Source organism: Sparus aurata, chromosome 8 (assembly GCF_900880675.1).
Source record: "Sparus aurata chromosome 8, fSpaAur1.1, whole genome shotgun sequence".
NCBI lineage: Eukaryota > Metazoa > Chordata > Actinopteri > Spariformes > Sparidae > Sparus > Sparus aurata.
The window spans coordinates 7796485-7810195 of NC_044194.1; the positions used below are offsets into that span (position 1 = coordinate 7796485).

The 13711-nt window shown below is 46.3% G+C and overlaps 1 protein-coding gene across 7 annotated transcripts in view; it reads left to right on the top strand.

Moving 5' to 3' along the window:
* magi2b (membrane associated guanylate kinase, WW and PDZ domain containing 2b) overlaps positions 1 to 13711 on the top strand; it is an 86611-nt gene that overhangs the window by 12902 nt on the left and 59998 nt on the right. For 5 of the 7 annotated variants that reach the window (XM_030426061.1, XM_030426055.1, XM_030426056.1 and 2 more), the window contains exon 2: positions 12814 to 12930. In XM_030426061.1, the coding sequence (XP_030281921.1) occupies positions 12814 to 12930 (117 nt within the window). Of the gene's footprint in view, positions 1 to 5344; positions 5481 to 10729; positions 11147 to 12813; positions 12931 to 13711 lie in introns of those variants that run through there. The other 2 variants (XM_030426058.1, XM_030426057.1) reach the window with 2 other exon arrangements.

Sequence of the window (13711 nt, forward strand, 5' to 3'; positions counted from 1 at the left end):
CAGACCGATACAAAGACCGCATTACTGCGGCCGCTGCACCGATCCGTCTGTCAATCTCACGCTCCGTCCTTCCCTCACTCGTGAACAAGACCCCAAGATACTTAAACTCCTCCACTTGAGGCAGGAACTCTCCTCCCACCTGGAGGGAGCAGGCCACCTTTTTCCGGTCGAGAACCATGGCCTCGGATTTGGAGGTGCTGATTCTCATCCCAGCCGCTTCACACTCGGCTGCAAACCGCCCCAGGGCATGCTGGAGGTCCCGGCTCGAAGGAGCCAACAAGACCACGTCATCCGCGAAAAGCAGAGACGAGATCCATTGGCTCCCGAACCAGATCCCCTCCGGCCCGTGGCTGCGCCTAGAAATTCTGTCCATAAAAGTAATGAACAGAACCGGTGACAAAGGGCAGCCCTGCCGGAGTCCAACATGCACTGGGAACAGGTCTGACTTACTGCCGGCAATGCGAACCAGGCTCCTGCTCCGGCAGTACAGGGACCGCACGGCCCTTAACAGAGGGCCCCCGACCCCGTACTCCCGGAGCACCCCCCACAGTACGCCACGAGGGACACGGTCGAATGCCTTCTCCAAGTCCACAAAACACATGTGGACTGGTTGGGCAAACTCCCATGAACCCTCGAGCACCCTGCGGAGGGTATAGAGCTGGTCCAGTGTTCCACGGCCAGGACGAAAACCGCATTGTTCCTCCTGGATCCGAGGTTCGACTATCGGCCGAATTCTCCTCTCCAGTACCCTGGAATAGACTTTCCCGGGGAGGCTGAGGAGTGTGATCCCCTGATAGTTGGAGCACACCCTCCGGTCCCCCTTTTTAAATAGGGGGACCACCACCCCGGTCTGCCAGTCCAGAGGCACTGTCCCCGACTGCCACGCGATGCTGTAGAGACGTGTCAGCCAAGACAGCCCCACAACATCCAGAGACTTGAGGTACTCAGGGCGGATCTCATCCACCCCCGGTGCTTTGCCACTGAGGAGCTTACGGACTACCTCAGTGACTTCGGCTTGGGTGATGGATGGGTCAACCTCTGAGTCCCCAGCCTCCGCTTCCGCAATGGAAGGCGTGTCAGTGGGATCGAGGAGATCCTCGAAGTATTCCTTCCACCGCCCGACGATGTCCCCAGTCGAGGTCAACAGCTCCCCACCTCCACTGTAAACAGTGTTGGTGGAGGACTGTTTCCCCCTCCTGAGGCGCCGGATGGTTTGCCAGAATTTCTTCGAGGCCGACCGGTAGTCCTTCTCCATGGCCTCCCCGAACTCTTCCCAGACCCGAGTTTTTGCTTCCGAGACTGCCCGTGCTGCCGCACGCTTGGCCTGCCGGTACCCGTCAGCTGCCTCAGGAGTCCCCCGGGCCAGCCAGGCCCGGTAGGACTCCTTCTTCAGCTTGACGGCAACCCTTACTTCCGGGGTCCACCACCGGGTTTGGGGATTGCCGCCGCGACAGGCACCGGAGACCTTACGGCCACAGCTCCGGACAGCCGCGTCAACAATGGAGGTGGAGAACATGGTCCATTCAAACTCTATGTCCCCAGCCTCCCTCGGGATCTGGTCAAAGCTCTCCCGGAGGTGGGAGTTAAAGATCTCCCTGGCAGAGGGTTCTGCCAAACGTTCCCAGCAGACCCTCACGATACGTTTGGGCCTGCCAGGTCTGTCCAGCTTCCTCCCCCGCCAGCGGATCCAACTCACCACCAGGTGGTGATCAGTTGACAGCTCAGCCCCTCTCTTCACCCGAGTGTCCAAGACATACGGCCGGAGGTCAGATGACACGACCACAAAGTCGATCATTGATCTCCGGCCTAGGGTGTCCTGGTGCCACGTGCACATATGGACACCCTTATGCTTGAACATGGTGTTCGTTATGGACAAACTGTGACTAGCACAGAAGTCCAGTAACAAAACACCACTCGGGTTCAGATCGGGGAGGCCGTTCCTCCCAATCACACCCCTCCAGGTAACACTGTCATCGCCCACGTGGGCGTTGAAGTCCCCCAGGAGAACGACGGAGTCCCCGGTTGGAGCACTCTCCAGTACCCCTCCCAGGGACTCCAAGAAGGCCGGGTACTCTGCACCGCTGTTCGGCCCATAAGCCGAGACAACGGTGAGAGCCCTATCCCCGACCCGAAGGCGCAGGGAAACGACCCTCTCGTTCACCGGGGAGAACTCCAACACATGGCGGCTGAGCTGGGGGGCTATAAGCAAGCCTACACCAGCTCGCCGCCTCTCGCCGCGGGCAACTCCAGAGTGGAAGAGAGTCCAGCCTCTCTCAAGGAGTTGGGTTCCAGGGCCCAGGCTGTGCGTGGAGGTGAGACCGACTATTTCTAGTCGGTACCGCTCAACCTCCCGCACCAGCTCAGGCTCTTTCCCCCCCAGTGAGGTGACATTCCATGTCCCCATGGCTAGAGTCACCATCCGGGGATCGGGCCGCCGGGGCCCCCGCCCACGACCGCCACCCATATCCCTCTGCACCGGCCCCTTCTGAACCCTCCCGCGAGTGGTGAGCCCATGGGAGGGCGGGCCCACGTTGCTCGTTCGGGCTGCGCCCGGCCGGGTCCCGTGGGCAGAGACCCGGCCACCAGGCGCTCGCCTGCGAGCCCCAACCCCGGGCCTGGCTCCAGGGTGGGGCCCCGGTGACGCCGATCCGGGCGACGTGCACGTCCTTGGTAGTATGACTTTCATCAGGGGCGAGTGAACCGATCTTAGTCTGACCCGTCACCTAGGACCTGTTTGCCTTGGGAGACCCTACCAGGGGCATTAAGCCCCGGACAACATAGCTCCTCGGATCATTCAGGTGCTCAAACCCCTCCACCACGATAAGGTGCCGGTTGAAGGAGCTTACTTACAGCTAAGTAATACAGTAATTGTTTAACACAGTTTAACAAACCACACTGGTTTCAGAAATGACATTCAGATGTGACAGTGCTTCAGTTTTAGTGTTGGCGTCAGACTCCAGATATATATTAAATTGTGATTAGCTGCTTACATCATGTTTTTGCGGCTTTTTGCAATGTACTGTACATGGTGGCATCAGAATGAAGTGACAATCCATGAGTCAGAGCAAAATGTCCTGTTGGTGAAGAGCTTATGAGCAGTGTTACGCCTGACTTGTTAGGATGTGAGTTATGGCCACTCACTGCCTTTTTATGTGCGAGTGTGTGTAATTTTCCTGTTCATATAGTTCATCTTATATGTAATGAGGAAATGAAAGGAGCAGTCAGGTCAGGAAAGTTGAGCTGAATTCAATTCATTTAGCCTTGGATTTAGCAGCATGAAGGGCCCCTGTAGTGATACAGACAGCCTTTATTAGACTATCAGACCATGGCAGCCAAATTAAGCATTGTAGGGGAGAATCATTACGATGCTCAGAAGGCAGACTTCTCCCAGCCACTGCCATGATTATTAATTTTTTGTATTGACCGGGAGCAGACCCCTGCTGGTTTTAACCCTTCAGGTTATCGACCGCTGCGCCCTCAGACCGACGACTTTCTTATTACTCTGTTGCCTCCAAGCCTCCATCATATCTCCCCCTTCTCTCTCTCTCTACTCAGCTTCCCACTGCTACAGAACAGATGATAACGCACCTCTGCCCGTCCTCCTGTGTTTTTACTCCCCGACTGTTTCTCTATCCTCCCTCCACTTCTTCCGCAGCTCCCAGTCAGTCTGCTGCCTTAATTCTCATTAAGATGCATCCTGCTTGTTGTGCGAGGAGCGCAATCAGGAGTGACAAACATCTCCATACAGCCACGTTTAAAAACAGCAGCCACCACATACACACAAACATTCATCAGCATAGATGTGCGAGGTTAGCGCAGACGGGGAATTAATTTGCCCCGGCGTGGGAGGAGGAGAATGGTACGGGGGAATATTAGGGATGGCAATTCCTATAACCTCCCTCTTTTAATCTTGAAGTCTCATTTGTAGTGTGGGCTTGTTTCTCTCTATACGGGACTCGGAGGTTGTAAATGTGTGTCTGGCCTTGATTACGACGCTGTAGAGAAAGACATGGAGGAACATCATCATTAAGACTGGTCCGAGGAGAGGGGGATCAATATTAAGACCTTTAGGAGAGAGGCTCTGTCATTTACTATTAATAATGGGCCCTGCCGCCTGCTGTAATAATGCCATTAGGAGCACTGAAAACAGATGCTTCATTCACGGCTAAATGGCCTTCACAATACCCCCACATGTAGAAAATCAGTAGATATACAGTATAACTCATAAATGCACACACACACACACTTTTTTTTCTCTGTCTGTCTCTCTCTCATGCACACACACACACACACACACACACAGCCCAGCTCAAACTACCTGTGCCTAATTGGGACTGTAAAACAAGAAAAAGTAGACTAGGTCAGATCAGGGTATTCTCAGTAGAACCACTGGAGAGGAGGGTGAGGAGAAAAAAAAAGAAGAGAAGATTGGGCAACTAAAATGACGAAGGAGAGAGAGCAAGGAGACTTTGAACAATCAGAATATTAGAAACGCGTGGGTAGAAGGGAAGTGAGGAGGGAAACAAGTTATTTACAGACGAAGACATATCCTGAGGAACAAGTCCCGGCCTAAAGAAATCAATTTGAAATAATGTAGAACTTGCTTTTTGTGCTCAAGGTGCTCAATATAAATGCGATGAACTCATAGTGTATTGTAGGGCCTAGTGAAAATACTTCTACCAGACTCCTTGACTTTAATGATAGCATGCACTCTACCTGGCATGGAGGCAACTCCAAGACAGTTCTCCTTGGTGGTATTTGGTCTTCGAGTAGTTCTGTCAAAGCTTTGAGGTGTGTGAGCTCATTATCCTGCTGCAGTATGAATCCATCTCCACAAAGATGCAAACCAGAGGGTGCAGCTTGTCTCTGAAGAATGGAGTGGTATTTTCTCCTTGATCAAGGTGGAGTTGATTCTGTGCAGGTGTCCTAACTCCAGCGAAGGCAGAACATCCTCAGATCATCACCATGTCTCACTGCTGGTTCGAAACACTGTGGTATCATTCGCTCCCCTGTTTGTCTCTTTACATACACCCTTCTGTTATTGCCAGAGATCGGGGCTATTTGATTGTTCTATATAGGTAATTTGGGCATTTTAATAAGTAACTAAAAAAGTAGTGTGATAAGTAATTTATTACTCTTGGCAGACAGTAACATTTTAACGTAATACATTACTTTAAAATTAAGATAACTAGTATTGAATTTTGGAAGTAACTTGCCCAATACTGTCTGCCTCTGATTGGCTTACCTGACACTCATGTCTAATTCCAACCAATCCAACCAGCGAAGACAACGAGTACTAGCCAATCAGAGGCAGAGCAGGGCGGGTCATGACTTCAGCAACGGTGCGGAGGGAAGTTAGCAGCCGTTGGAGATTTGCATAATGGTAGCTAAAATCATAGACATATATACATATATATGTCTATGGCTAAAACAGTTTAGAGTTTATTTACAGCTAAGATCCAGTTAAAAGTGGTAATAAGGTAAGTTAAATTAATCATACGCGTTTGTGATTGTATTGAGTGTATTTTATATGTTTAAGCTAGCTAAGTTGGTGTTGCTATTAGCCAAATAACTTAATGTAGTTTAGCAGATTATTTGTAAGCTAACGCTAGCTGTAAAGTTGGCGCTTAATTTTGCCATACCAGACACTAAAAACAAAAACGGCAACAATGAAGGTGAAATTAATAGTTATTTATTTATTTTAGCGTTGTTCTTTATTGCTGAGCTGAGCATTACCTGTTTGTCTTTTCTTCTCTGTCTGTTCCTCCACCGGGAGTTGTTTGTATTATTTTGCCTAAATAAGACTGAATTAAATCTTGACCAGTCTTGTTTCTTTGCGTTATCATATGAATCAGATGTTGCACAGCAGACATTTTGAATTGTCATAGCCAGAAAATCACAGGTGCAACTAATAACATTGATGATTACAATGCATTACAAAGCAGAGGAGGCATTGATGAGGTTATTAGTCACACCTGTGTCCAACTTGTCAAATGTTCTGCTTTCACATTTCACATTATTACCCTCAGGTCTTACGCATAAAAAACGCAGGAAAGGTAATAGAAACCATCGATTGAGGTATATGCAGTGTCCAGATGCGTGTTCAGTGGTTACTCTGAGGGTATTTGCTAGAAATGCTCCCATGTTTGTCCAGATAGAGATTCATGGGGTGAGAGGTATTTTGTCTATGATGCTCAGTAGCTTTGGCAGAATTTGGCAGAGGAGGCATATGAAGATATATATATTCCTGTTCCAGAGGTGCTTCTGTATATATACCGCAGTTTTGTACTCCTCCATAGCCTAATGTGACCTCTTGTGGGAGTGTGGGCAAGCTATCGATCACCAAGCCTTTCTAAGAGTTTTGCTGTCCATGATAACCGCTTGGGTACAGCACCACTTCACCTTAGCCCTCCCCAGACCCCCTGACCATCAGCTCAGATCTCAGATCTCAGCCTTTAACTGAAAACAGACGCTGTTTATTTAATGAGGTGTGTGTGCGTGTGTGTCTTAGCGAGTTGGATTCGATCAGGTGTTTGTTTTGAGTGCATGGCAAGTGTATCTCTGCTTAAGTAAGGTGAAAGGACAGAGTGTGTCGAGTGTGTCTGTGCGTCAATAGAGAAATGCAAGGATTGTGAGCAGAACTAGCCAACTTCAATATAATGTTACAACACATTTCACGTCTTACTTTTTCTCTTGTGTTCTCTTGAGGTTTTATATGCACGTATGTACGAACATGATTACTTGTGATTGCGTGTGCACGTACAGTAAGAGTTTGCATGCCAGTGTGCCTTCCTGAAGCCTGGCTGCAGGGTTGTTTGCACTTAAGAGTCGAGCTGTTAAACTTTGTGAGAAAACTCAGAGAATCAATGTGGCACGACTGTGCTTCCCTCCTCTCTCGCCTCCTGGGAAGTGGGCATGTCAGGCCTAATTATGCCTTCCCAAATCAAACAAAATGGCTCCTCTTGGTTTCTATATCTATGTGCTCCTCCCCTAAGCCTCAAGTTGGTGTATACACAAACAATGCAGCGCATTCAGTCCTGCCTTTTAAGAAAAGAAGTGCTACGAAAATGTGATTTAAGCATAAATCAAACTATTTTTCCAATATTAGCTATTCAGTTATAACAGGACTAAAGATATTTCCTGTTTTCTGCAGGGCGGTGTTGAGCAGGTTTATTCCCATTACATCGAGACTTTAGACTGTAAAAGATTTGTTGATCAAAGCAAGTAGTCAATCAGTCTATTTTTAGCTTCTCAAATATGAGCATGTAATGCTTTTTCTGTCCAGTTTTGGCTAGACAAAACAAGACATCTGGAGACGTCGCCTTGGACTCTGGGAACTTGTAATTAGCATTTTCACTATTCTGGCAGTATTTAAAACTGCATGATTATTAATTAATTGAGAAAATAATAATTTGAGGAATTAGAGTGAATATTATCACGAGTTGCAGCTCCAAAAACTTCAAATTCATAAATATGTTGTTGGAAATTTTCCTTGCTGCCAGAAGAAAAATTTGCAGTGAGAACACAAGAGCTTTAGAAAGTACAAACAAGCGATAATAATTGTAAAATGTGAGAAAAAAACAGCACTTCGAGTCAAACAACAAAACACTGCCACATTAGACAAAGTGGAATACTGAGTCCATGGCCAAATAAAAAACAAATACAGACCAGTTAAACATCAGGCCTATCAATGACTATTGGAATAAAAGTGGGACACAAAGCAGAAAAAGAAAAAAATAATAATGTAAGTATATCCGTTAAAATAGAAATAAATATATGGCAGGTGAGGCTCTGTTGAACCCTGAGTTTCTGTTTTGATTAATGAATATCCGTTTCTCTTCTTCTGAGCGTGCGGTTTGCATGCTGGATAGCTCAGCCTCAGGCTAGATGCTGTTTCGATGAAGACAGCCCCTCAAGATAACTGACAGGTGTTGGGAGTGTAATCTTGACCTGCTGAGGGCGTTGAGAGCAGGATTAACAATTTATTTTTCTACCTCCGGCAAAGTTGTATCAGGCCTACATTTCAGCGTTTTTGTGCTGTAGTTCATCCATGAAAATGTCTTTACAGAGATGGAAACATGAACAGAATGCCTGCGCTGCTATTTTTAAACAAGGAAAGAACAAATGAGGAGGGTCTTTGATTCTTACTTCTTGAGGCACTCATGGTTTTTATTTTAGGATTGAGGTTAGATATTTAAGATTTGTGAAAGAAGAATATCGCAAGTTTGCATTTTATGTGTATATGTTGATTTAGCTAAAATATCAATTGTATTTGAAGTTGAGAAGAGTAACTAGCCTGTCTTGCCTAATCATTGTCCTAGATTTACATCTACATCCAAGTGTGTTCCAGCTTTAAAGTATATTTTCCTAGTGCACTTTTCTGACTTGAACTGCGTCATTTTTTTACACAAATATTTAGCTGAAACTTTAGACCTGCTGCTAGTTTTTCAACAGATTTTCTTTAAATTTCAAAACGTGTCCTTATTAACATAGTAGTTATTGTTAGGGACCAGTTTTGTTTGGATTTGCTGTGTTCTCGTTTGAAATGGCAGAGCTGCTTTTGTGAGGCTTTATATTAGTATCTCTTGCTTTTTCTGCTGCACATTGCTTTGTAAGATGAAAATGTCTCACAACAGCAAGCAAAAAATCTGCTGATTTGGTGGCAGTTTTTACAGTATAGGGGCTAAAATTCATGTCATGTAAAGTGCAACGTCCGTCATTCGAATCCAGTCTTGGTTTCATGTCACCACTTTGTCTGTTGTCTCTACAGTATACTGCCAATTGTATACATTGAAATGATTTTAGTGCCATTTTAACTTACAAATGTAAATACAGTGAGTTAACAACTTTAGTATACGTATTAGTATCAGATGTTCCTCTCTAGTATAGTTATAGTGCAGTGAGTAATTCAGCAGCTGTGCAAACAAATCTGCTTCTTCTGTGTTCCTAAGCAACAAGGGCTTTAGATCATATCATCTATGCCACCAACCCTCCATACATTTCTGTCTGCAAAACTGGCTTCTTGACGATTCCCAGACTGTCTTTGGTAAAAATGGAAAGCTCTACCCAGTTAAATATACTCCGCAGATACAGCGCGGTGTTCACTGTCATGCAGTCGCAACCATTCATTGGCACAATTGTTTGTATTTTAAAGAATCTGCTCCTTTAAAGAATCTGCTTGATTTGGATCCAAGCAGCATCTATACGCTCAACGGGAGAACATTTAACTCACCCAGCAGTTACTGAGCAGACACATATGAAGAGATATTGAACGTATAAATTCAACAGACAAGCCCATAGAGACCCACTGTACCGTCGCAGTGTGTTGATTAATAAGGTGGAGGCTGCTGTGGTGCAGGTAGTGCCAGCAGCTCTACAAGTAACAGCAGTTTGTGTTTAGCAGCTGCTGCAGGGAGGAATGTGGAGCGGACAAGAGCTCGACAGACACTTAAAGTTTGGAGCTAATACTGATCCAACGATTAAATTATTTTTCAGTTATTATCACTCTGAAATCTGGTTATTGAACACTTGAACTTTAAAGGTCACTGTGACTTTAATAGTTATGAATTACCCCAAACATCTTTTTCTGCATTATAATCTCTAATAAATCGGGATTAATGTGAATATCCTGAAAACCAACACCTCCAGCTTGCACTTTTATCTCGATGACCACCAACAAGCTAAGTAAATTGTGTCTTCCAGTTCCAGATTCCAGTTTATAGAAATATTTTGATGATTGTCTGGATGATTGTTGGCAGATAAAACTGGTCAACCAGTATATTGGTCGGGCTCTAGAGCTGACCTTTTAAATGCGCATCCTTGTTGAAGTCTGAGTGTGTTTTTTTTTCTTCTTTTTTTTCTTCTTTTTGGATCAGTTGATGGACAGGAGACTATGTGACCTGCATGGACTAATGTAATGCTTCACTGTGCAGAAGCTCCACTGATTACCGTCTGCCTTGATGAGTTTGTGATTGATCGTAGCTGTCATCTTTTTCCCCTTGACGCGCTACAGTTTTTAGAAATCTATAAAATCCTCTTCCCCAGAATTTCCCAGCTTGCACTGAAGCAGCCAGCCACAAAAACAACTTGACTGTGATGTTTGCAGCATGTCGTATCACTCCGAGGTTGCTTATTCGAGGAGTAATAAAGCTTCCTTTAAATACATCCTGTTCATCCACACTCCGCTCTGCCTTGAGCGATGTACTCATATCATGAGCGTGTGGATCTGTGTTGGTGTTTGTTTATTCCTTATATTCAGACCAAACCATGCCCAAGACGGCGCTCAAGGCATCTTCGCTGGCATCTGCAGCTGTTAGCTCATCAGCCCTCCGTGTGCGTATGAGTGTGTGTAACCTCGGTGTGGCATATGCTGCCGCCGCCGCTGCGTTTCACAGTATTTCACTCTAGTCGGTGACGTTTACACAAGGTCAAACGGGGAGAGCATCTGGTGGGCGAGATGCAGAGTATTTGAGGAATGCCAGGGAGCATCTGGGTACACACGAACACTAACACACACTAACATTTACACTCAGGAATACAGACACACATGTGCAAATGCTTTCACACGCAGAACCAGTTATTTCCCACACTGATAGAATGTCTCCTTCTCTGTCTCTGAGTCTCTTGCACACACATACACACACATACACACACACACACACACAAACAAACAGTTGTCATAAAAATGTACACACACTCCAGTGCAGTAACAGCAGCAGCAGATAGAGGCTGCTGCAGGACTATCGAAGCTCTCCAGCCAATCCGCTGGCTGGTGGTTTGGAGCCTGGCTTCCCACTGGCACATCTCCTTCTCCTCTCTTTTCTCCCGACGGTCGTCGTCTTTCTCCATTTTTCAGCGTCTCTCTGCATCTCCCTTCCCCCTCATTCTCGTCTTCTTCTCTGGGATTAAAATTGGCTGCAGCCAGGTGCTCTGTGTGTGTGTGTGTGTGTTTGTGTGTGTGTGTTCTGGAGCAGCGGTGGAGAAGCCGAGGCAGGGGGGGAGGACAGTGAGGTTTCACAGAGACGGCAGAAGATGTGCGGTGGTTGGTTACAAGGCTAGAGGACGCCTGGGAGGACAGGCTGTCTGTGGATGTTTACCTGTGGAGAAAGGACTGCTTTTATCAACATCTGGGCGAGCTGCTTATGAGGTGCTTGCTCTGCCTTTCTCTTTACCCTGTCTAGGTCTCCATCGCTCTCCGTTCACATATCTGTGTGTGTTGCTGTGCATGTATAAATATGTGTATGTCGGTGTCTGTGCACGTCAAAGACATGGCCTGTGTCTGAATACATGGCTGTAGGATGCAATGTTTACCCATCTGAAACCTGTGATAGCCCTAATGATGTTAATCAAGATTTCATCCTGTCTTCCTTTGTTTTCTGGCTCTCTCCTCTCCTCTCCTCTCCTCTCCTCTCCTCTCCTCTCCTCTCCTCTCCTCTCCTTGCTGTTTGTGAAGCAATTCACAGCCTCGCTAAAATGGTGTCAGTTTACATAAGATGTTATTCCAAAACGATTCATTAATGCAGAATCACAGAGTCACCAGTTTCAGCAACATACATACAGGTATCTGCACAGGTAGGCGCCTGTGCAGTGTGAGCCCATGTAAAGAATTTCCTCGCTGACGGTGCGCTGTATGTTCTCTGATGGGTTGGCGCTGCATTCATTGCAACCGGTAGGCCGAACGCTCTCAAGTGAATTTGGCAGGAGGTCACTAGAGTATGCATGAGTGAGAAGACACGTTTTTCATTTGTAAATGCATAGCATGTAACCTCATCCCTTCCGCTGTCGGATGCGATAGTCTTGCATGTCGAATGTTGTGTAGAGAACAAGTTCTCCTCCTCTCATCCTCCTGGGCTTCTTTGCTTTGGGATGAAGGGAGGAGAAACTATTCATGGACCTTATCATACAGTGCGTGTATAGCACAGATATGTTTGGCCTGGTCTTAGTCATCTACCTTAAATCATGATTGTCATTCATTTAACTGTGTTTCAGTTCAGTGTCTTAATCAGAAGGACGGCCGTTTGTAAAGCAAGCAATAAGCAGAGACAGAGAGTCAGAGATGAGGTGGTGTGAGCTTCTGTCGTCTGTAGGGCTTTGTCACCCAACCTGCTGACACCGCATATTTAGCCCCAAGGGGATCACTGGTTAACACAATTGCCATGATCTTTGTGTGTGTTTACGCCAGTGTGTGTTGTAACCTCTGCTGTTTTGCTTGCGTGTGAAATTCAGTGCAAGCTTTCGATCTGAACAGGCCATTTTCCCTATATTTCAATACCCTCGACCTGCAGTTCTGCCTCTTTACGTCTCCTCTATCATCCTCATTGTTTCTTTCCACTGTCTGACAGTTGTGACAAGCTCTGTATGCTCACACTATGTTTGCACCTAGAACAATATTTACATTCAGTGGGTTAGATTGGAGATGGAGATGGAGATTTTTGTATGGCTACACCATTCCATAAAAATGAAATATTCTAGGTATCCTGTGCATTCAGCTTGACATATTTGTTAAAGTAAAACTTTGGGATATCCACAAGAAAAAGCTCTGTGAGTTTGAGCAACATTGGCTGCACAGCATGAGTGTGTAGTGACTGGCCTACTGGGCAGGCTGCTCATTCTTGGAGTGAAATCCTTTCAGTCGAGTGTCACTTACATCATGATTTATCGAGAGCCAATCTTTTAATATCTCAAAAGAATAACTATAAATAAGTATAGTTTTTGCAGTTAGTCTGACGAAATGTCACTTGCCAGGTTTGTGTGTCTTGCATGTTATCAAATGAAAGTGAGCTGTAACCTCTCTCTTCCCATGTTTTCTTTCAGGGGGGGTGGTTGACAAGGATTTGCGGCACTACCTCAACCTGCGCTTCTCCAAGGGCTCAGTGGACCACGACCACCAGCAGATCATCAGAGACAACCTCTACCTCCGCACTGTTCCCTGTGAGTCCACCACTCTCTCTCCTTCTGTCCTCTTTCAGTCCTTCAATCTGTCTTTCTTTCTGTCTCACTGTGTCTCTCATAGTCCTTTTCTTTGTCTTTCTCTCTTTCTGATTGATAGATGTGTAGATTCTGTCTCTTCCATCTCTTCCTCCAGCTCTATTACCTTCTCTTTCTCCATTTAATTTTTCCCTCCTTGCCCCTGGGACGTTGCCCTTGTGTTTTTTTCCTCACATGCATTCTTTCTCTCCGTCTATCACCGCCGTCTATTGCTCCTTCTTTTCCCTCAATCGTCCGGCTGCTGAGCTCTCAGCCTGAGGTTTCCACGGCAACCACCCTCTTGTCTCGAGGCTTGCGTTGCCTTGACGCCCTACCCCCTTCAGCACACGCTAGACATGCACAACACATACAGAGATATACAAAGATAATCACACATCACTCTCTTGGATGCATAAGGAGGATGTTTCTTTTTTTGTATGTGAGAAATTCTACTGGCTGGATGCACAAATCCTCACATAGAAAACACAATGTAAGGCACAAAGCGTCTAAGAGTGTGCCTGTTGCCTGTTGGGGGACGATGTCATTGCCACGATTGACATTGAGGGGAGCCACCCCCAGTAGCTCCACCTGCTGTCAATATGCCGAGCAGCTCATGAATCAGCTTCTCTGGAGACTGAAGCCGCTCTCTGATGCTTGACTCCGCAGACTACATGTTACTCCTTTCATGCTGCATGTGACTCTGTGATGAGATGTTTGTTGAAGGGTTTGTCTGACATGTTTTCCC